The sequence below is a fragment of the Colletotrichum costaricense genome, assembly GCF_030867565.1.
Source record: "Colletotrichum costaricense strain IMI 309622 chromosome Unknown Scaffold_12.1, whole genome shotgun sequence".
Lineage (NCBI taxonomy): Eukaryota > Fungi > Ascomycota > Sordariomycetes > Glomerellales > Glomerellaceae > Colletotrichum > Colletotrichum costaricense.
The window spans coordinates 830937-851504 of record NW_026848241.1 but is presented as its reverse complement, the minus strand read 5'-3'; the positions used below and the strand labels follow the sequence as shown (position 1 = coordinate 851504).

The window sequence follows — 20568 nt, the reverse complement described above, 5'->3', positions numbered from 1 at the left end:
CTCCATAGAGAGCAATACTTGACCAAAGACTCCTTCCCGTCTTACAGCTGAGACAGTGTGATGACTAAATTTCAGTCGTCACCTCAACACTCGGATCTCTAAACTCTTCGCACAAGTCCAGGATCACCACTTATCATGTCATTGATACCAGCCGTGTTTGGATGTGGTCCGTGAGGTATTCTTGCATTTCCGCGTTATATATACACCTATGAAAGACGGCCCTTTGACCAAGTAGCCTCGCTCCATGCTCCCAGTAAACTCCCGTCAACACGCCAAAAGTCTTTTTTTTGGTTACAACTCTTATACAAAGACGTGCCATATACATCTAAACGCCTCGTTCGGGCGCTCAGGTCCCGAGCTTCGGTCTTGTCTTCGGCCCATCAAAACCATATGGTGAAGAAACCTGCACCGAGCTTGATTTTCCCCATATTTTGATTTAATCCATACATGAAAAGCCATGACGATACCTATGACTCTAGCGAGGCGTAGGCAGCAAGATTCCTCATCACTCCGTCTTTTGTCCATTCGGGGGATCGCATCATCATCATCTTGAAGAGGCTTTCTTCCGATGGTAATGAGTCCGCGGGGACTAAAGAGTTAGGATCATTGGGATCCCTTGCCTTCTCTGCTAGTCTCCGAAGGGTTGAGATGCCAGACGTCGCAATATAAACCAAGCCCGTGTCTCGACCTGCGGGGTCCCCTTGACCACTCCGCGTTTGCCATGGTTGCTCGAATTGAGCTCCAAGCACTTGGACAAAGTGATAGAGGGATTGAGCAAAGCCATTGCCACTGGATAGCCATGATTTGGCGATTCCTGTCTCATATCCGGGTGCGAGGGATGCGATGATGTCTGTAGCCAACAGACCCTGCATGAGCCAAGGCTTCCGATCTTCGACAAGCCTAAAGAATTTCTCGGGAGCCTCGATGTGTGCGACGATAGATTCTGGTGACTGGATGGGAATAACCGTGGTGGCCAGAGCAAACGAGCGCGTCAACAGGTCGTATGGTGGGCTACTGCTGGCTTCCGTAGCAAAGAGGGTCTTGTAATGCGTCCTGTTTGGTTCGTCGCGAGCCAGGAACCTAGCCAATGCATCGACGGCATGGAAAGTGTACGTATGGACTCCAGGCTGGTAAGGTGGGAAGTAGAGCTTATTGTCTACCACAGACGGTCCAGGTGCTGGTGCAAAAGAGAGCAAAAAATGCAATAAACACAGCGCTTGCTCGCGGCCGGGAATTTCGACTGCGCCTGCGATATTAGACAGTAGAATAATGGCGTCTTTCATGAACTCGAGGGTGTTTGCGTTTGTCCGGAACAGCATGGTTCTCGTGCCGAGATATCTGATCACAGCGCAGAGGAACTTGATGACCAGCTCGTCGCCTAGAACCAGATGGTTTTCGTTGGAAGCTTCAGGGAAGGAAAGGTTGCGCAAGATGGTGATTACGCAAGAGAACCGGTCAACAGCACGGTCAAGTTCGTACTCGGGGGTTCCAAACTTAGGCAGCTCCTTCACGCCCATCTTGTCGGTCCAACAGGCACGAGCCACGTCCTCGTAGGGAGTCAATTGAATGTCTGACGAAGCCTCCTCGGTGTTTTCGACAAGCAAGTCCAATTGGTCCTCGGCACATTCAAGTAAAGCTTCGATGAGCTCTTCGCAGTACTTGAGGTGGATGTGCAGAGCCTGATGCTGCGTAGAAGTGACAGCGGCGAGGGTGTCAAGAGCAAGTCGTACTTCGCCGTGGATTCCAGACTCCAGACTTCGTGTCAGAGCGTGCAAATCCACGTATCCAAGTTCGTATGGGGGTGGGATATCTGGCTTCAAGCCCTGAAGCTCCAAGCCCTTCAGGTCGAAAGCTCGAATATTGATACCACCATAGGTCTCAAGAGGGCGAGCACTGGGTGTGTATTCGTCCGATTCTTGAGCTAGCCGCAGCATACGGGGCTTGATCGAAGCTGCCATGGGGTTTTGGTCCAGTCCTGGGGGAGCAGGCATGGGCAGTCCACCACCTTTGACAGACGCAGGAGAAGCTGCTGGAAATCCTTGGGGGTGGCCCGGCGTCGGTTCTACGCTGCGAGACAAGCTGTTCCGGGCATGGCCTTGCTGTGCGCTCGCAGGCGTATGTGGCCCCGGAGCCTGAGGCGTTTGGAAGCCATTGACAGACGGAGGCTGCCCGCTAAAAGACCCTTGCTTGACGGGAGTTTGAGCTTGAGGAGGCATTGGCGGTTGTCCGGACTGCATCATCTGCTGCTGCTGTTGAGGCGGCATCGGCCCTTGCGGAGACATTTGTTTTGTGGGTGTTGTTTGGGGTTGGGCGCCTGGCGGCATTGGCTGGTTAGGCATACCCTGTTGCTGCTGCTGTTGCTGCTGTTGGGCTATCATGCGTTGTCGACTTTGCTGCGCAACCCAAGCCTCCTCGAATCTGAGTAGATTTCTTTCGTATATCTCCTTCAATACCTGGGGTGCCTGGGGAATCTGGCCTGGGTGAAATCCAATATTGTTCGAAACATGAGGCCATTGATTACCAGCAGTCGTAGGCTTGTAACCTCCCTTGCTCTGCACGGCTTGGAATAATGTCAACAGATTGACGGGTCGGTTGCCGATGACTGGGTTCGCGTCCAGCTGTTGACCCTTAGCGGTCATGAAAGTAGTGAGACTCTTCATGAATTGCTCCGGGTCGGTTCGTGGCTGCATCTGTCGCTGTTGGGGTTGGGGCCTCATACCGCCCGGGGGCATCTGACCATTAGGCATTTGCATGGGCTGCTTCGGCATCATTCCACGGCCTTGCGCCATATTTTGAGCCTGCATCTGAGCTGCCATTTGCATGTTCTGCATATTTTGCATGTTCTGCATATTCTGCATGTTCTGCATTCCCTGCATCGTTCCCTGTTGCAATTGTTTCTGAAGCCGCGCCTGGTAAGCTGCCATTTGTTGGTGCTCCATGGCATTCCGCGGTTGCATGTTGGGGGGCAACATCTGGTTCGGCATTTGGCCCATTTGCTGGGGCATCTGTCCCATCTGCTGAGGCATCATGCCAGAGCCCGCCATCGCACTCGGGTTGGGGGAGGGTCGCGCGGGGGAAGGTGAAGGGTTGAAGTTCGGATTGTAGCCTTGAGGCATGTTGGGCATGTTTTGTTGCATGAAGTGGTTCGGTTGCGGAGTGCTGTGCTCGGAGGGATTCGGTGACGCTTGAGGCGCAAATTGTTGCGCACCGGGGGAGAAAGGGTGTGGCGACGCGGTCGCAACTCGCTGAGGCACGCTTCCGGGTCGCAACTGATTCGCCATGATGGGTGAAGGTGTCGCGTTCGCAGAGCCGTTGGCTTGGAGATGGGGATACGGCGAAGGTTGGCCTTGCGCCTGTTGGGGCATACCGGGTTGATAGCCGGGAAAGGTCTGAGGCGTTTCGGAGCGTGACGTTGGCAGCATGCCAGGGTTTTGTCGCGGTGAGCCGGCGAGGCTGTCTTCGCGAGGACGCGGTCGTTTCGATGGAATAACGGGGTTTGTTTGATAGGCGGGATTCTGAAAGGATGACGGAGAGGCGTTGCGCATTTGGCCATTTTGCATTGCGGCCATCTGCTGTTGCTGCTGCTGAACCTGCTGTTGCTGTGCCTGCTGAGCCTGCTGGGGATTGGCAAACTGGGCGGGATTGAAATGGGCAGGACTGCCCATGAAGGCGGAGGGATCCATCATGGCTCCGGCCGCGTTAGGATCGTTCATGTGTGGGAAGCCGTTGCCATTATGGTTGGGGACCGCGGCTTCGTTCATCCAGGTGCTCATGGTTGAGGTCGTCTGGCGCGACCCATGGAGCGATTGCTGGGGAAAATTAGCGACTGCAACGAAATAAGCCAAGGGCCATTGAGATGGAGCAGTAAATGGATGAGATGGGGAGTGACACGGCAGCGGCTTGTCGCGATGCAGACTTGTCGCGCGTCGCGGTTGTGTGTGGTGGATTGGACGTGGTGCGTGGTGCGTGGTGCGTGGTGCTGGGGGGAACGAGCGAGCGGACGAGTCGCAGGTGTGTGGGAAATCAGCAGTGGAGCCAGCCGCTTTTGGGGGATGAAGTGCGCTGGGCTGGGCTGGGCACGACTGGCGCCGGTTTTGGGGGGGAGCAGAGCAGCCCGGTCCTTTCCTCAGGTCGTCGGGTCTGAGTCGGCTGGGAAGGTGGCTCTGGCAGCTGGCGGTGCGGCGTGCCTTCTGGGGGAGTGAGACTGGGAAGGAAGGCTGTGGCGCACAGGGAAGGGAAAGAGTGAGTGAGAGAGGCTAGAGGGTTGGGAAAAATGGGCAAGGCAGAGAGGAGGAGCATGAAATGAGCAACGCAACACAGCCAAGCCAACAGGCAATCCTCAGACTCACGAGACAGGCGAACAAGAGGCATCTTGTAAGCTTAGATTATTCTCGAGTGACTAGCCACATATGGGCTGGGAAGCGCGCAAGGAACACAAGGCAAGGTAGCAGCGATAAGGGGGGAAAAGGCAAAAAAGAGGCAGAGGCGATGCGAAGCCTGCAGTGCCCAGGATCGCGAACTCGCGCAACCACAAGCATCAGCAACCACATCGACAGGTGTCAACCATCAAGAAGGAGACATCATCGCATCGAATAGAGGTCACGAGATGATGGAAACAGCACTTACAACTCTATCGGCGGCCCGGGGGTGATCGGGATGGGGGTGCGAGGATTGGGAAGGGGGAAAAAAAAAAAGGGTACGACTTTGGGGCGGCGGCGGAGGGAGGCAGTACAGCTTCGGGTCGGGACAGGCCAGAACAGAAAAGCAGAATAAGAAGAAAGCCTCAAAGCAAAAAGCGATGGGGTGGGCAAGCGACCAGCAGCAAGCAAGCAAGCAATGCAACAGAAAGGCTGAGAGAAGAACGAGATAGAGAGAGAGAGAGAGAGGGTGTGCCTGGTCTTACCTAACAAATGCTACTCAAAAGCGATGGACAACAGAAAGCAAAAGTAGCTTTGTTGGCGGCGGCGTCCCGAATCAGAGGCAAAGGCTGCTGCAGCTTGGAACACTGATGAGAGCCGGGCTGAGAGTCGTGGATATTAGAATTGGAAGGGAGGGTCGATGAACTGTGAACTGTGAACTGGAACTGAGCTGGCTTCCCATTCGAACTGGACGCGACCGAGTGAGAGTGTGTCCTTAGGTTCCTGGCTGTGTCGTGTCTGTCAAGTCAAGTCCTGCTCCTGCCTGCTTCTTCCAACTCTCGACAAATCAGCAGAGACTTTGGGGGGCTGTGCTGCTGCTCCATTGGTTTCATCCGCCCACCGCCAGGCAAATGTTCCCAGACGCGCTTCCCTTCCGTCTACGGACTAGCGTTGTTTGGACTCGGTGGAACCCAGAGCCCGGAGAGAACCGAAGAGCCAATGAAATGTCTTTGTTAGTGGTCAGATACCAGAGCAGTGTCTGCTGTTAACATTTTCCATCAGTGTCTTACCAAACACTACTAGATTGGTGCCCACCAAGTAACGTCCGCGTATTATTTCCCTCTTCCTCCAAAAAGTCACCTAAACCGCATCTGCTCACCTCGGGCAGAATTGCTGCTCTCACTGTACCGGATGTGAGGAATGGTGTTTACCGCTGTTGTTGTCGAGTCATCCTCCTTCCTCGTGATAGGTATCAGCGAGCATTCCGATGCCCATGTTCCCCAAGTCGTCTGCGCTTGTCCATCCCCATCTGGAGTTCACAGTCACGATGACCCTCTCCTTCTCTCTCTGTGCCGATCATCGTTCCGAGGTAGTGTCGTATGGTCTTCCTTCTCCATTCCCATGATCGAGCCTGGAGTGCCTTCCTCAAATCCCCGTCTCTTTTCAACATATTTCTCGAGCCCATAAGGCCGATAAACAAGTCACTGTTTTCTGCCTGTATGGCATATCTGCATGATCCCCGAGACCAATCCCAAGACTTCTTGAGCGTACAAAAACATATTCCAGACAACAGTTGGTGCCGCCTCTGGAACGACACATTTTGAGCGCCATGGGTTCCGCTTGTAAAGAATGCCCGCCCATATGACGATTATGAAAGATCGTTTTGCTCTGGTATGTCCTGTGCATATCCTTCAAAAGTTGATATGGCTGTCCACGGATATATTTTCTTCGACCAAGCGGTCTGCTCGGGTCGCAGGAGTACGGGAAAGAAATGAAAGCAGAAGAAGCCTGTCAGTCGAAAGAGGCGTGAATAGAGAGTAGGCAGCCAGATGCCCGGGTGCAAAGATGGAAGGCGACGAGCTACCTCGCGAAAGATGATCATGTCGTGAGGCGATAACAGCGTCTGATAGCAATGCCACATCCGAAACCTGCATCGAGTAGTTGGAAGATGGCGGGTATGTAGATAGGTGTGTAGGTGTGAGAGCGAAGGAATGGCAATGTGACAGACTCAACTCGATCCAGCGCCACGGCAGCCAACTTTAGCAAGCCGTATTACGTCGCACGTCGCTCCATCACTGCGCCTGGTTGTGCGTTTCCCTATCACCATCCGCAGGGGTGTAAGAACACGGCGTCTAGTGTAAGTGGGGAAGGCCTTGCCTTGTGCAGATAGTAGGGGAAGGTCGGGAGCGCAGAAGTCTGCATGATGTGCGAACCGAAGGAAGCAAACAAGTCGAAGAAAGGTAAAGGAGGCGAATTGCCGCATGTGGTTGTCGTCGTCGTTCGAGTAATAAATGTTGCATCTCGAGACTGCCGCCGTCGTTCGTTGTCCATGGTTAATTGCTGCAGGATGCCCCGCCAATGAAGGCCCCAAAGAAGCTAATGCGGTAGAGATGCATGCTTCCCAGTGACATGGCTCAGGTCGAAGCGGCCATCACATCCCCGTCAGAATCACCCAACATCGGCGCCAGTGATTCTCGGACAGCCCATAATGAGACTTCCATTTCTGCTGTTCGTTGGCACGTCGGCAGACACACGATAGAAACTGAAGCGTCGAAACTCTGCGGCGGTCTCCGAATTGGCATATATCAAATGGTCTAAGCCAGAAGGTTTCAAGTCTCCTTACTGGCATGGCGCCACGGTAAGGGTAGGTCGCAGTAGCAGTGGCAGTAGCAGAAGGCTGTAGCGACAGCGGTAGCGGTAGGGTCCAGGCTGCTCTCAGGGTTGTTTCGTCATTTCTTTGGCGGGATCCCATGTCTGGCGCAGTTTGGCCTGGCCCGGTGCCGGCCCCGTCACGGTCATGGCCCGCATGGCTAGTCCTAGAAGGCTTTCTACTCGTGCCTGCGCTCGATAGTTTGCTGTTGCTGGGTCGCAGTGATGCTTGGGAGGTTTTTTTCGGGTCGATTGGGCTTGAACTTGTCCGGTTTTTCTGGCCACTTTTGGGTCCTTGTTCTTGACTGCCGGTCAAACATGAAGAGGGACGAAGGCTGCGGCACTGAATGAAGCCTGAAGGCCTGGCCATTCATGGTAGTCGCTGGGTTGGAGATTCTCGCCCACTGGGTCCAGATACGGCCAAGCACCCTGGTCGACCCCGTCCGTCGAGTGGCCCCAGACAGGCCATGACTGTTTCGACCCTTTGTGGGAGGGAGTCTGCCCTCAGCGTCCTCTGCTGAATCGACGTGTTCCTGGCGAAAGCGAGGCTTGACCGAATTTCTCTCACTCCATCGACTTTGGTTTTTTTTTTTTTTTTTTTGGCGACGGTCGTCTTTTTTCGAGGTCGAATGATCCGTTGTTGTTGTTTCCGGGTCCAGCTGGTAGAACTTACAAGGTCCTGACGGTGGGAAAACGGTGGTGAGGCCTTGGGAGGGGCTACCGTTTCCAGATCAGCAGACGCCGGTGTCAACGGCCCGTAAAAGAGCGACAGCGCAGACTGGAGAGAATTGCAATAATTTTGCAACGACGAGGAAGAGCAGGAAAGGAAAGCAGCAGAGAAGTGAGGGAATGGTCAGAAAAGAGGAGGAAAGGGAACGGGGGCAGGTTGGGCGATTTATGTGAATTAGAGTACATGGCGGATGTACCTCCGTGCTGGTACTGGTGCTGGTGTCGGTCCTGCGCTCCTCCCAGTTCGGACCCATTACCTTTACAGTGCCTGCCCGTCCCTGCTCGACGGTGTCGGACAAGTGCAAAACGGTAGCTAACCCCTCCGATGAGCTGGGCACTTCCTGCCTTCCTAACCTTTGATTCCATATTTACTCCGTCCGGCGGGTGATTCTCCCAATGTCTTCGCTTTCGTGCCATCCTGTCCCTTGTTTAAGGTAACTCATGGAAAGAAGGAGCAAAGTTGGGCTGAGGAAGTTGCAGCCACCCATGTGTCATGCGGGTGCTGGTGGGAACGAGGAAGGAACGTTTGTGACCCGATTGAAAGGCGAGGAAGGTACCTGCCCACCCGACCTTCTGAGGAAAGTTGGCTGCCAGGTGAAGCAGGTGCGGGTGGTCAACGTACCTCAGTTGCTTCCTTACCTCAGATACATTAAGGTAGAATGAGCAGGAAGATAAAGCAGGAAATACCAGGCCACTTCAAGGTGAGATCTGGTATTGCAACGAGAGGAAAGAAAACCCTTTCGTGACTGCCTACCCAGCTGCGTGCTTTCTGTGGGAATGGAGCTGACGTCGGGGCGGGCTTTGGGGGGAGCGAGGGGGTAGGGAAGCCTCGGAAATCAGCCATCATCACCTCCCGTCCTCCCCCATTCTGATAGACGCCTCATTTAGACCGTGTCAGTAAGGTACTGAGTAGAAATGGTCGGGGTATTTCACTTGTACGCACCCGTCAATGGTTTCTGCTTCTTTTCAGCCGTCTGTTCCCCTCTCCTCCCATCATACACCTTGCTCACGCCATCTCAATCATCCCACCGGATTTCTCGTCTTTCTTCACGTCGGATGTGTGCTCCTACAAATACCTTACGTTCAGGCACCTACTTTCAACAGCAAGAAGATCCTCCATCCAGCAGTAATTGAGGACCAGCTCTGCATATCCACGTGTGCCCCCTTTTTCTCCGATTCACGTTATTGCGAGAGACACGCCCTGTCGAATAGCAAAATGCAAATTCCTGCCTCATCTCATCTCATCTCATCGCTTGCTCCGGCCTTTCTTCCCCGCCGTTCCTCAATCTCGCGCCCTTTCTACCTTAACCCACAGTCCAATCCAATCCAATCTAAACCCAGTTCAAACGCACGGCTTCGTCTTTCCCTTTGGCCTTTGGCCTTTGCCTTTGCCACGCTGGCTGTGTGGTCAAGTAGCTGGTTGGTTGGCTGCTAGGCCCGGCCTGGCGCATCTTGTCTCTGCCACGCCGCTCATCAAGGATGGTAGCTTCGGATCCTCTTCTCGTCTCTACGCAGTATTTTTCAATAACCTTTTGTTCCCTTTTTCCTGTCTCATTGCGGCCAAACATGGAATGGATGTGCTGCTCCGCGCGAGGGCACCTTCATCTGCCTGGATTCCCATGGCTTGAACCCTCCTCGGCTATCTTTCCTGTTTGTGTTGCCGTGCCTCAGTGCCTCAGGGTAACCGTAGCTAAGGTAGGTATTGGATGGGGATGGAGGTCCAAAGTAGTCTCCATTCATGGATGTCACCAAGCCCAGCATCGGCCCCATCCGGGAGATGATGGGACGAGAGACGAGACGTGGATGCGCACACTGCACTGCACTGCACTGCACTAACCACACGAGATAGAAAACCACCATCAGCGCTTGCTTCACATCACCTCCAGCTTTGCTCGATCTTGACAAATCCCTGTCAGCTGTGCCTCTACTCGATCTTGTACAGTCTCCATCAGGAAGAAGAACTTTCAAGCATCGATTCCCACCTCAGCCGGCGCCATTGCTACTTTATTTCGCTCGCATCACTTTGCCCTTCGCTTCACCGCTCGAACCGATTCAGACTCATACCTCGACGGTTCCTATGTTTCTCCACTCTTGGGCACCCTTGTTGTTGTGGCCAAGCACCCAAGATGCCGGACCGCATGGATGGCCCGCCATTCACATTTACGAATACAAAAGCGTCCCTCCATCCTCGCCAAACCCCCCTCACCAACCCTGAGGCAGTCAATGCCAAAGTTCAGGGACTGCTTAGGTAGAACGTCGCGGGCATTGAGATAGCTTCTCGTTTCGCTCCCATTACAATGCAAGGAAAGCTCCAAGCTTTTGAGCACATCCTGAAACAAATCACCGCCATCACGGGCGTGAGCGTTTCCTGGTGGGTGCAGATCTGCCCAAGAAAAGGCGCACCATCCAACCATCCATCATCATCCCTTCCGAGACCCAAATCTGACCAGCAAACGCCAAAGCTTTAACGCCCGCCAGCCTTGATCTCGGCCCACCTCCCCTCACACCCGACATGGCGAAATCTTATGGAAATCTCATGATTTGTAGTGATTCAGTTCCATATGAGTGTGAGCGTACAGGCTTGCCGCTCTCCGATATAACGAAGCAAGCATCCGTAGCAAGACTACATAAAAAAAAGAACTGACTGGGAGGCCTGCCTTTCTCATGGAGCGCGAGCAACAAAGTATCCCTTCTCTCTCAGCAGGTTGTGCTCAGTATTGGAGCACGGTATTGGTGCGAGATCTCAAATTGTCTTCCCCTTAACAGTCAGGATAATGGTACAAGACCATTAGAAAATGAGTTTCTGGCAACACTTGCATACATGGTATGTACCACAGGGCGATGAGCAGAGTTCGTCGAGTCCTGTTCTCCTCTGCTATCCACGGATAGTCCAGACTCCAGCATCCCTCCCCGCCATCTCACCCCCCCTTGTGCTACCGTCCCTTTCCCAGCCCTGCACATCCGCTCTGTGACCAATCTGCACTGAGCTGGTTCAAACGGAACTTGTCTAGCGTAAACGTCGGCTCCACTACTTCTGTGGGGCACAGACCTTCGACGGCGCCGCCAACCTGGATGCCCGATGTTTGTTGTTGGTTCTGCTGCTCCAGGTCATCCCGATACCCTTTTATCCTGTAGATGATTGCTATTATGTTATGAGAGACAACAAGTAGGGAAAGCATTGATGTCCATCTCGATCATTGCGTCCACAGCTCGTGTTACTTACAACTGCGGCGTAAAAGAGTACCGAAGCAAGTGTCTGATCTAGGCCTCTTGTTTGAACATACCTTGAAACTTGAAAGTGATATCTGAATTGATTGGCCTTGCGTCTAACATTGTCAAATAGGAATGAATTATCTTGCCCATAGTTTCACGAGTTGCAAATCGATGTTGTTGATAATCCACTGCAGGAACAAATCTCACTACAAATAAGTGAGTCGAATTCAGCTTCGCGATACACTGCAATGAGAGTCTCGTGTCGTGCCTTTTCGATGTGTTGCGCATCTATCGACTGAGACGTGCCCATGAGCCTTGTCTTTCCTGTGCGTAAGGTTGTGAAGAGCGATACTTTTCACCTTGATTGGAGCCCCGTGGGACGCAAGCCTAGAGACGCAATGGGAAACGCAATTGAGGTCATCGTGGGATCGAGCTCATGATGAATTCCAACTACTGGATGATAATATGGTGTACTTACATTCCAATTCCATGAGGTCAAGCCCTCGATAGACTCCGTACATGAAGTGGAGTCCACGGGTTGTCTGTCGCGTTTCTCATGTGCGCGAACCTGTGTTGCCATTCTCATCTGGTTTTGGAACCAATTTCAAAGACAGAAAGAAATTCAGCAGAGAGGGTGTGCTTAAGCAAAAGACGATTTGATGCCCTAGAATATGATAAGGATAATGTAGGAACCATCTTTGAGCGCTTGAACCGAAGGCTGCTTCTTGTTGAGGCTTTATGCCTTCACGACCAACTTACATGCTGCCCTCGAGACGGGAGTTCGGTGAGAGAAGATGTCACCACGGTGAGCATGGCACGTGAACAAGCCTCATTTCTCATCAAGGTGTGGCTCAAATCCACTTTACACGACTCACGGACCACCTCCCCCCGCTGTTGCTCGTTGCCCTCCGCTGTGGCAGGACCCCGGTCCCCTGAGGACTTGAGTCCCGAAGGGCGTAGGCAGGCACGCCGCACGCAGAAAAGACCGGGCGGGCAGGCTCAGAGGCTGCACCGGCCGTCATGCGTTATCGATAACCAAAAATTTCTTTACTTCCGACCGCGTCGCGTCCCGCACTTGACTCTTGACTCTCTTTCTTCCCTCCCCTCCATTCTGCCAAACAAGAGTTGATCGCCACCAGACAGCCTCGCCCCCCATCTTGAACGTATACGATACCCTTCTTACGAACGATTTTTGTTGTCCTGTCGCAAAAAAAATCAGCCATCATGCGTTACGTTCTCGTCTCAGGCGGTGTCATCTCTGGAGTGGGCAAGGGCATCATCGCCTCTTCCACGGGTCTGGTGTGTATCCGAATCCCTGTTGAAATTTCCTTATCTACGGGCTGTGACTTCACACTCTGAGACCACACTTTGAGAGCTTTGCCACACCAAGCCATTGGGGATAGCGGGGTGTTTTCTTCATGGGATCTCACAGCCATATCATGCATGCATGCAATGCAGCCAGCCTCGAATGATGCATCATTGCTAACGGTTGGGGTTTCCATGAACAGCTCCTCAAGACCTTGGGACTGCGCGTCACTAGCATCAAGATCGACCCGTACCTGTCGGTGAGTGAAACCTCCCCTGAACCCCTCTCTTGACCGTGTGTCCCAGTAACTGACGATGACATACAGGTCGATGCTGGTCTTATGGCTCCCGCCGAGCACGGCGAATGCTTTGTGGTTCGTATTCCTTGAACCCTGGAGTGCCATTCCTGGTCCGGGGCATAGGGACTAGTGTCTCTATCCAAGCCACACCTAAGATGATGAGGTGTTGGTAATTCTCGGAGCAGTCTGTAATGTTTTGATTTGACGGTAATCGCTGACCATCATCAGTTGCACGATGGCATGGAGGTAGATCTCGGTAGGTGAACCTTTGGACGACATCTGGCCCATGGATCCCTCCCCCTTTTCTCCCCCGGGGGAGAAGCTATTGCCATTCTTATCAATCGCAAATCTCTGACAACGAGGCTCGCACACAGACCTGGGCAACTACGAGCGCTACCTCAACATCCGTCTGACGGGCGAGCACAACATTACCACCGGCAAGGTCTACAGGCATGTCATTGACAAGGAGCGCCGCGGCGATTACCTTGGAAAGACGGTTCAGGTGTACGTTTGGCCTCCACAGGTTTACCTACATCTTTCAATTTGCTGACAGATGCCAGCGTGCCTCACGTCACCGATGCGATCCAGGACTGGATCGAGCGTGTTGCCAAGATCCCCACAGACGACTCCGGCGAGGAGCCCGATGTCTGCATTATCGAGCTTGGGTAGGTTTCCAGCTGGCCCCCTCTCCAACATATAACCATATACCTACAAACCGGTTCTTCGATTCGAGATCGCGTCTTCACGAATATCAGTCGGTTCAGATGCTAACATGCTACTACAGAGGCACAGTCGGTGATATCGAAAGCGTACGTTACTCTGGAGACGTGCTAGACGAAGAGGTCGTGCTTTTTGAAGCATTTAAAGCATACTAACACCACATCTAGATGCCCTACGTCGAGGCATTGACTCAATGTTTGTGCTACAAACTCTCCCGGCTGGTTCGACTGCTGACCTCTCATAGTGCGCCACAGAGCCGGAAGCGGCAACTTCATTCAGATCCACGTCTCCTACGTGCCCACCATCCACGGCGAGCAGAAGACGAAGCCCACACAGCATGCCGTGAAGACGGTTCGCAGTTACGGCCTGGTTCCTGATATGGTAGGAATGGTTGTTTCTGATGGTTCGTCCCACTGCTAACGACTGCCCAGATCGCCTGCCGCTGCGAGCAGCCCCTTGAGGAGGCTACGGTGAGAAAGATTGCCCTTCTTTGCCAGGTCGACGTCCCTCAGGTCCTCGTCGTTCGCGACATGCCCACCATCTACCAAGTTCCTCTCCTCTTGGAGGAGCAGAACCTTATCCCCTGGCTGCGCAAGGCCGTCAACTTGGACGCTCTGTCCATCCCTCAGTCTCGCATCGCCGAGGGAGCGGCACTATGGAAGACATGGGCTTCCGTCGTCAGCCGCCCGTACGACGGTGAGATCAACATCGCCCTTGTCGGCAAGTACGTCAAGTCTCAGGACGCCTATCTGTCCGTTGTCAAGGCTCTGGAGCACTCGGCGATGCACCTGCGCAAGAAGCTCAACATCTGCTGGGTTGATGCCGAGCATCTCGAGATCCAGGCCAAGTCCGCGGATCAGGCCCAGTACCACAAGGCATGGCACGATGTCTGCACCGCCTCCGGTATCATTGTCCCCGGTGGCTTCGGTACCAGAGGTACCGAGGGTATGATGAAGGTTTCCAAGTGGGCGCGTGAGAACGGTACCCCGTTCCTCGGTGTCTGCCTTGGTTTCCAAACTGCCATCATCCAGTACGCCCGCGACTTCCTCAATATCGCTGACGCCACCTCGGAGGAATTTGATGCCCAGGCCGAGAACAAGGTCGTCATCTACATGCCCGAGATCAGCCGAGACAAGCTCGGCGGTACCATGCGCCTCGGCTTGCGCCCGACCGAGTTCCAGCCCGGCAGCGAGTGGTCTAAGCTGCGCGCCCTGTACGGCGAGGCCGACTCGGTGGAGGAGAGACACCGCCACCGTTACGAGGCCAACCCGGCTTACGTCGAGAAGCTCTCCGAGGCCGGCTTGAACTTCATCGGCAAGGACGACACTGGTGAGCGCATGGAGATCTTTGAGCTCCAGAACCACCCCTATTTCGTTGGAACCCAATTCCACGCAGAGTACCAGTCCAAGGTCCTCAACCCTAGCGTACGTTTGCCCACCCATATCCCCTTCCCTCGCGTGATACTGACAAGCAGGACAGAGACCCTACCTCGGCTTCGTTGCCGCCAGCGCGGGCTGCCTCGACCGCGTGGTCAAGGAGGAGCTCGCCGCTTCCAAGCAGGCCAACGGCGTCAAGCACGTCGTTTAAGAATCTGTTATCCATTTCGCATTTTTTCTTCCAGCATTTCTGAAAAGACGGGATACACGACAAAGAATGTTTATCTCAAAGTAGACATGACATGGGCAGGCAAGGCATCCGAGAAGGCAGTTGGGATTGTTTTCTTTTTCTTTACTCAAATCACTAGAGATTATATTGGGCTATCCAGAAATGAACCAACCAAGACAACTCATGAATGAACGCGCGTCTGATTAGATGGGGAACTTATCTTGGGGGCAAGGCGGATGGCATTCTCGGCGGCGCGGGCGTTTTCTTGTTTTAAAATAGGATAAAATCTGCATGTTAGATCATCCTGGGTTACAAATATAGGGGGAATTGCTCTCATTTTCAATCTTGACTGCACAATGCTGCAACTTTTCCAAACGTGCACAGCAACGATGACCGGCCTGCTTGGCCTTTCTCCATTCACCATAGGTTCTCCTTAGTGCAATGTTCCTGTGCTTTGGATTCCCCTTGGCGGATAGGGATAAGGTAGACTTTGAGTGCCTACAAAAAGATGGGTTCACGAGAATCATGCCAATGCATCTGCCGAAGCACGGAAAAGCTGCCAGCTGCGAAGCATACTCCAACGGACGTATTTCCCGCCAATGAAGGTCTGGCGGTTATGTTCATTGAACTTGCTTGTTTGGAACCCTAGGATATGAATGCATCTCACACTGGTCAGCTGCGCACGTGGACATATCGGAGCCATGTCACCATCTTGGTTTGTTATAGGGTTAGAGCGAGATGCGGTGATATGAGCTGCCGTCTTGGCGTAAACATGGGATTTCTCGTACGTCTTGTATCTTGTCGTTGGTTCGTCTGGATCGTCACCCCGCAGTGAGAGTGAGGGGTGCATGCGGCGACATGGGGATGTTTTCGGGGTGAGGGATGAAGCAGGGGGTGGTTGTCATATCGCTCCAAGTCTATCGGTTGGACTGCCCGGTATCTCCAGATGGTCATCCTGGGAGGGCAAGGTCCGGGGAAATGCCGTCTGTGCGAATGGTTGGGAGCCTGACCGTAGTAGATGTCGAGCCTCTAATATAAAGTTGATGATGAGGGCGTCTTGCTCACCACCGTACCTAGCCTGAGCAGCCACCGCCGCAAGATCGAGCCTCTCTATTACAGATAGCTTTTCATGCAGGAAAGAAACACCAGACATGGAGAAGCAGAATGAAGCTACAGGCCACCGCGTCGAGGCGACGACCTCCGCCTTGGACGACGAGAAGAACAACGCCCTCGCACACCGCCACGCGAAGGAAGTCAATGTCCAGTCCGTCGCCCTCGCCGACGCTATTGCCAAAGACAAACCCGACTACAAGTCCAAGTCGCAGATGACGCTCTACGCGATGATGTGTCTCTGCGTTCTGAGTACGTCTCTCAAGCCCCATCCAAACCTCCCTTTCCATAAGACGTGATGACTTTGTAAAAAGATCAAAGACACCCCTTAGCTGACAATCTCCAACTCCACAAAAGACGGCATCATGAACGGCTACGACGGCTCCGTAATGTCCGCCATCAACGCAATGGACCCCTTTCAAGCCCGTTTCCGCATCGGCCTCACGGGCGAGCTCAACGGCGCCGTCTTCTCCATCTACACCGTCGGCAGCATCATCGGCAGCCTGCTGTGCGGGTACATCATGGACCGCTGGGGCCGCCGCGCCTGCATGTTCTCCGGCGCGTCCATGATCGTGCTGGGCTCCGTGCTGCAGGCGAGCAGCTTCCGGCTGCCGCAGTTCTTTATAGGCAGGTTTATCGTCGGTACGGGGACGCCCATGTGCGGGACGTCGGCGCCTGTGTTCTTGGTGGAGATTGCGTATCCTACGTGGAGGGGGTTGGCTGGGGGGTTGTATAATGTTTTGGGGTGGTATATTGGTGCCAATAGTGAGTCTTCCTTTTTTGTCTTTTGGTTTGCTTTCACTTGGATGGATGTCCTTGATGGGAAGCTGACTGTGAGTAAGTGGCCGCGTGGACATGCTACGGCACAAACTTCATCCCCAGCGACTGGGCGTGGCGCATCCCCTACATCGTCCAGCTCGTCCCGGCCACCATTGTCATCTCGGTCGTCTGGTTCCTGCCGGAGAGCCCGCGCTGGCTCTGGTCGCAAGGCCATACGGACCGCGCGGCGGCGATTCTGACAAAGTATCACGGCGACGGGAACCCGCACTCGGCGCTCGTCAAGCTCGAGCTCGACGAGATACGGACGTCGCTGGAGGCCGAGCAGGAGCTGAGGAATAATAACTGGAACTATAAGATTCTCGTCAACAATCGGCCGAACCGGTACCGCATGTGGCTCATCATGCTTGTTGCCGTGTTTTCACAGTTTATTGGGGGATCGGTGATTTCGTACTATTTACCTGCGTGAGTAACACATATCCAGCACGAAGCAGAAAGATACATGTACTGATTGTGGATTTCTTCAGTATGGTGCGCGGGGTTGGCATCACGGACTCGAGCCGACAACTCCTTCTCAACGGGATCAACACCGTCATATCCTTCGTCAGCGGCATCTTCGGCTCCTTCTTCGTCGACAAGGTCGGTCGCAGACCGCTGTTCCTCTGGGGCACCCTGCTCACGGGGCTCGTCTACATCCCCATCAACGTCCTCGCCGCGAAAGCAGAGCACCACCTAGACGAAGGCACCGCGGTCCCCAAGCCGCAGGCCTACGCCTTCATCGCCATGATCTTTTCGTACGGTATCTTTTGGGGCTTCTGCTGGACGCCACTGCAGGCGCTGTACCCCGCCGAAATATTGAACAACGAGATCCGAGCCAAGGGGATGGGCGCCAAGGGGTTCATCTCTGGCGTTGCGAGCTTTATCAATACGTACGGGACGTCTGTGTCGATTAAGCATATCGGGTGGAAGACGTATACTATCTTCTTGGTGTTGCATTTTGTGCATCTCGGGTTGATGTACGTGTCTTGCGTTGAGACCAAGGAGAGGACGTTGGAGGAGCTGGAGGAGATTTTCAGTGATGCGAAGCCGGTGAAGAGGAGTTTGCAGAAGACTACTGTTGTTGTTGATCGTGGGTTGGGAGTCAAGATCAAGGACGATGCTTGAGTGCCGGGTTTCCTTTTTGGACTACCTGAAGATCGGTACCCTAGCTTGGGATGAACCATTGCTAGGACTATCCGCTCAGGACAAAAACCCGAGGGGTGTCATGACTTCTTGTTATGGAGCGTTAGTTGAGAAGTGAGGAAGGACCGACCTGATGGTCTGAAGACTAAAACTTGGAAAAAGAGTTAACAAGACCGGACCGATCGAGGGTTGAACATGGATCCCGGAATAGACCGGAGACTTCACGGTCTGGTCGGGGCCTCTACAGCCCAGAGCCCCTCGACCATGCGGCCCGATCTTGTTGAGAATCAGAGATGATTCACTTCTCATAAGGGTTGGCGACGTTGAATGAGGAAGTTATACCTCAGGCAGCTTCCGCCATCTGCGTATTCATCTCATGTATATTCAAGAAATCACAAGATCACAAGAAGCGGAAATCATTGAGGAGGCTCATATGATAGCTCTTCTCCGCTTCATCCAGTGATTCATGAGACATCTCAACGCAGTATCCTATATGTAGTCACACGACTCGAGCCTTTTCATCCATAACCATACACCAGAGACGAGAAGGCGCGGTGTGTCACCTTCTTTCCCTCCTCTATGCTCTTGCATTCAAGAGCGGCATACTAAGGATATTTAACTACCCGCGTTGGTGATCATCATGGCCACTTCTTCCCAAAAGCCGATTCTATTCCTAAGGGACCAGTTAAGGCGCGGCATTGACAAAGACCACGAGACTCTCAGTGTTGAAGGGCTTCGTTATTAAAGGCTGGGCATGTCGAGTGGCAGAAAGAGTTTGAAAAACATTGGAAGCAATAACTTTCACTAAGAACCCCCCTGATTCGATTTTGTAAAACGGTGGCCCGCCCCAGCCCATCTGCGCTTGACGAAATGGGTCGTAGGGGCACGCGACTTGGAGGGCGAATTCGACAGCTGACAGCCTTACGCGCAGGATCTATGTAAGCGTCTTTACAACTCTCAGAGAGCCTTCCGAACTCGGTGTGAGCTTGTTCATCCGGTCGTAGACTTGAGATGCGTTCTTCATCGTCAAACGAAGAAGGAACAGGGCTGAATTGTGGATTTACGGCCTTGGCTGCTCGGTCTCTGTGTGAGACTGGGTTTCGGGAATCGGAAACAACTCTTAGACCATCTTATATCTGATGGGACAAGGGGATTTAGAACTCTCCAGATCATAGGCAGAGATAAACTGGAAGGCCATGGCTTAAGTCCGGGCAGGTCTTGTGCTGGAGTCGTCTCAGACTCTGAGATTGGTTGTGCCTGGTAATAAAGCAACCTTTTGACTTGTCCCATAGCTTCAGATTTCCCCACGTGGCGCTGCGTATAGACTCAGTTCTCAATGGGTAATATTCGCCGACGTGTGGTTCCCCGAGGCTGGTGTTTAGGAAATTGCCATGAATCGTAGTCGCTCGGTACTCGGTTGCCAAAAAAGGCGAAAGTGGTGGATGTTAAGCTTCGACCTGATGCAGCGATAATTTCGTATTAATCAGTGACATGTCACGTATGCGGATTTCTCGGATAGCGGCATCCCACACCATGAACGGTATCCCGCAATATACTGTGAGATGAAAGCTTATTGCGGAGGGATTGATAGTTCATGAACAGTCTGAGCTCCATTTCCTATCCTGGTCATGATATCCATGAAGAAATTGAGGACATGTATAGGAGAGAAATGACCAGAAGAGACTCTCGGGTATTTAATAAGAAGACCAGTTTCCTGGCTTTTGTACACCTTACAACACCTTACAACACCTAGCTCTTGCCGCTTCTCAAATCACGTCCTTCAAGACTAACCTGCGGTCGCCGCTTTTCGAACCAGAGCTCCATCAGCCCCGAAACAAAATGCAATTCTCTTCAATCTTGGCGACTCTGGCGCTAGTCACAGCTGCCACAGCTATCCCCGCAAACGATGGTTGCCGCATGACGGAGGGCTTCAAGACCACCTGCGTCATGTCAAATAACCGCATGGCCTGCGACTGGCCGGCGTCATGCCCGGTTGGCCAGAGGGTCAAGTTCGTCGACAACGCGCCGCAGTGCAAGGGTAAGGATTGGGGTACGCCTTGCACCGGATACTGGAAGTGTTGCCCTCGGTAAATGTCTTTGTTGGACTGAAGTTGGGAAGAGTGAAAGGTAATTCTCAAAAAGAGAAACTTTGCGTGTGTACTTTTGCAACGCCCGACTAACAATCAGCCTAGGATACCCTGCATATATGAGGATTTGGTGTCTGAGGTTCTGTGAATATAGATCCGGGCCTTCAGTGGGAGAAGTTGATGCTGGCTTAGCCACCAATGCATTGAGTCAACAGGGGCTGTTGTCCATAAGCTATCACAAAGAAAGATGTTTATATCGTGTGAGCCCTAGTTTCTGCCGTAGTGTTTCAAGTCTACGAAGGTACAAGGGAACGATGGAAATTGTCGTCAAATATGAAATCTGCAAATTTCTACCAAGAAAGATATTGATATCCCTGAAGTTTGCTGACTTAGAGCCAACTGTGAGACTTTAAGGTACGTCGTTGCTGAAATATTTTGCTAAGAAAACTCCGTTGCAACCTTTCACTTGCTATCATCACCATTTTCCAGCCGAAACGTCACACCTCAGTGGCTATGATGGAGAGTGTGTCAACT

General features: G+C 53.0%; 8 protein-coding genes across 8 annotated transcripts; 4 read left to right on the top strand and 4 right to left on the bottom strand.

The window, feature by feature from the left end:
• Positions 1-467: 467 nt before the first annotated feature.
• On the bottom strand, positions 468-3773 carry CCOS01_11233 (arid/bright DNA binding domain-containing protein; the record flags this gene model as incomplete). Its single annotated transcript, XM_060459386.1, has 1 exon — positions 468-3773. The coding sequence occupies one exon, from the start codon at positions 3771-3773 to the stop codon at positions 468-470; it is 3306 nt and encodes a 1101-aa protein (XP_060310118.1).
• A 3413-nt stretch (positions 3774-7186) lies between these two features.
• CCOS01_11232 (uncharacterized protein) lies at positions 7187-7990 on the bottom strand (the record flags this gene model as incomplete). Its single annotated transcript, XM_060459385.1, has 3 exons — positions 7187-7540; positions 7681-7785; positions 7934-7990. 3 exons carry the CDS (start codon positions 7988-7990, stop codon positions 7187-7189), a joined length of 516 nt encoding a protein of 171 aa, XP_060310117.1.
• Positions 7991-9215: 1225 nt separating this feature from the next.
• Positions 9216-9572, top strand: CCOS01_11231 (uncharacterized protein; the record flags this gene model as incomplete). Its single annotated transcript, XM_060459384.1, has 1 exon — positions 9216-9572. The coding sequence occupies one exon, from the start codon at positions 9216-9218 to the stop codon at positions 9570-9572; it is 357 nt and encodes a 118-aa protein (XP_060310116.1).
• Positions 9573-9811: 239 nt separating this feature from the next.
• Positions 9812-10150, bottom strand: CCOS01_11230 (uncharacterized protein; the record flags this gene model as incomplete). The annotated part of the gene is made up of 1 exon (XM_060459383.1): positions 9812-10150. The coding sequence occupies one exon, from the start codon at positions 10148-10150 to the stop codon at positions 9812-9814; it is 339 nt and encodes a 112-aa protein (XP_060310115.1).
• A 519-nt stretch (positions 10151-10669) lies between these two features.
• Positions 10670-11259, bottom strand: CCOS01_11229 (uncharacterized protein; the record flags this gene model as incomplete). Its single annotated transcript, XM_060459382.1, has 2 exons — positions 10670-10878; positions 11157-11259. The coding sequence occupies 2 exons, from the start codon at positions 11257-11259 to the stop codon at positions 10670-10672; spliced, it is 312 nt and encodes a 103-aa protein (XP_060310114.1).
• A 914-nt stretch (positions 11260-12173) lies between these two features.
• On the top strand, positions 12174-14860 carry CCOS01_11228 (CTP synthase; the record flags this gene model as incomplete). Its single annotated transcript, XM_060459381.1, has 11 exons — positions 12174-12248; positions 12458-12514; positions 12581-12628; positions 12782-12809; positions 12928-13057; positions 13114-13218; positions 13338-13362; positions 13441-13468; positions 13518-13654; positions 13705-14697; positions 14753-14860. The coding sequence occupies 11 exons, from the start codon at positions 12174-12176 to the stop codon at positions 14858-14860; spliced, it is 1734 nt and encodes a 577-aa protein (XP_060310113.1).
• Positions 14861-16029: 1169 nt separating this feature from the next.
• Positions 16030-17929, top strand: CCOS01_11227 (uncharacterized protein; the record flags this gene model as incomplete). The annotated part of the gene is made up of 4 exons (XM_060459380.1): positions 16030-16240; positions 16346-16753; positions 16831-17230; positions 17293-17929. The coding sequence occupies 4 exons, from the start codon at positions 16030-16032 to the stop codon at positions 17927-17929; spliced, it is 1656 nt and encodes a 551-aa protein (XP_060310112.1).
• A 1857-nt stretch (positions 17930-19786) lies between these two features.
• CCOS01_11226 (uncharacterized protein) lies at positions 19787-20182 on the top strand (the record flags this gene model as incomplete). Its single annotated transcript, XM_060459379.1, has 2 exons — positions 19787-20034; positions 20140-20182. 2 exons carry the CDS (start codon positions 19787-19789, stop codon positions 20180-20182), a joined length of 291 nt encoding a protein of 96 aa, XP_060310111.1.
• Positions 20183-20568: the final 386 nt, after the last annotated feature.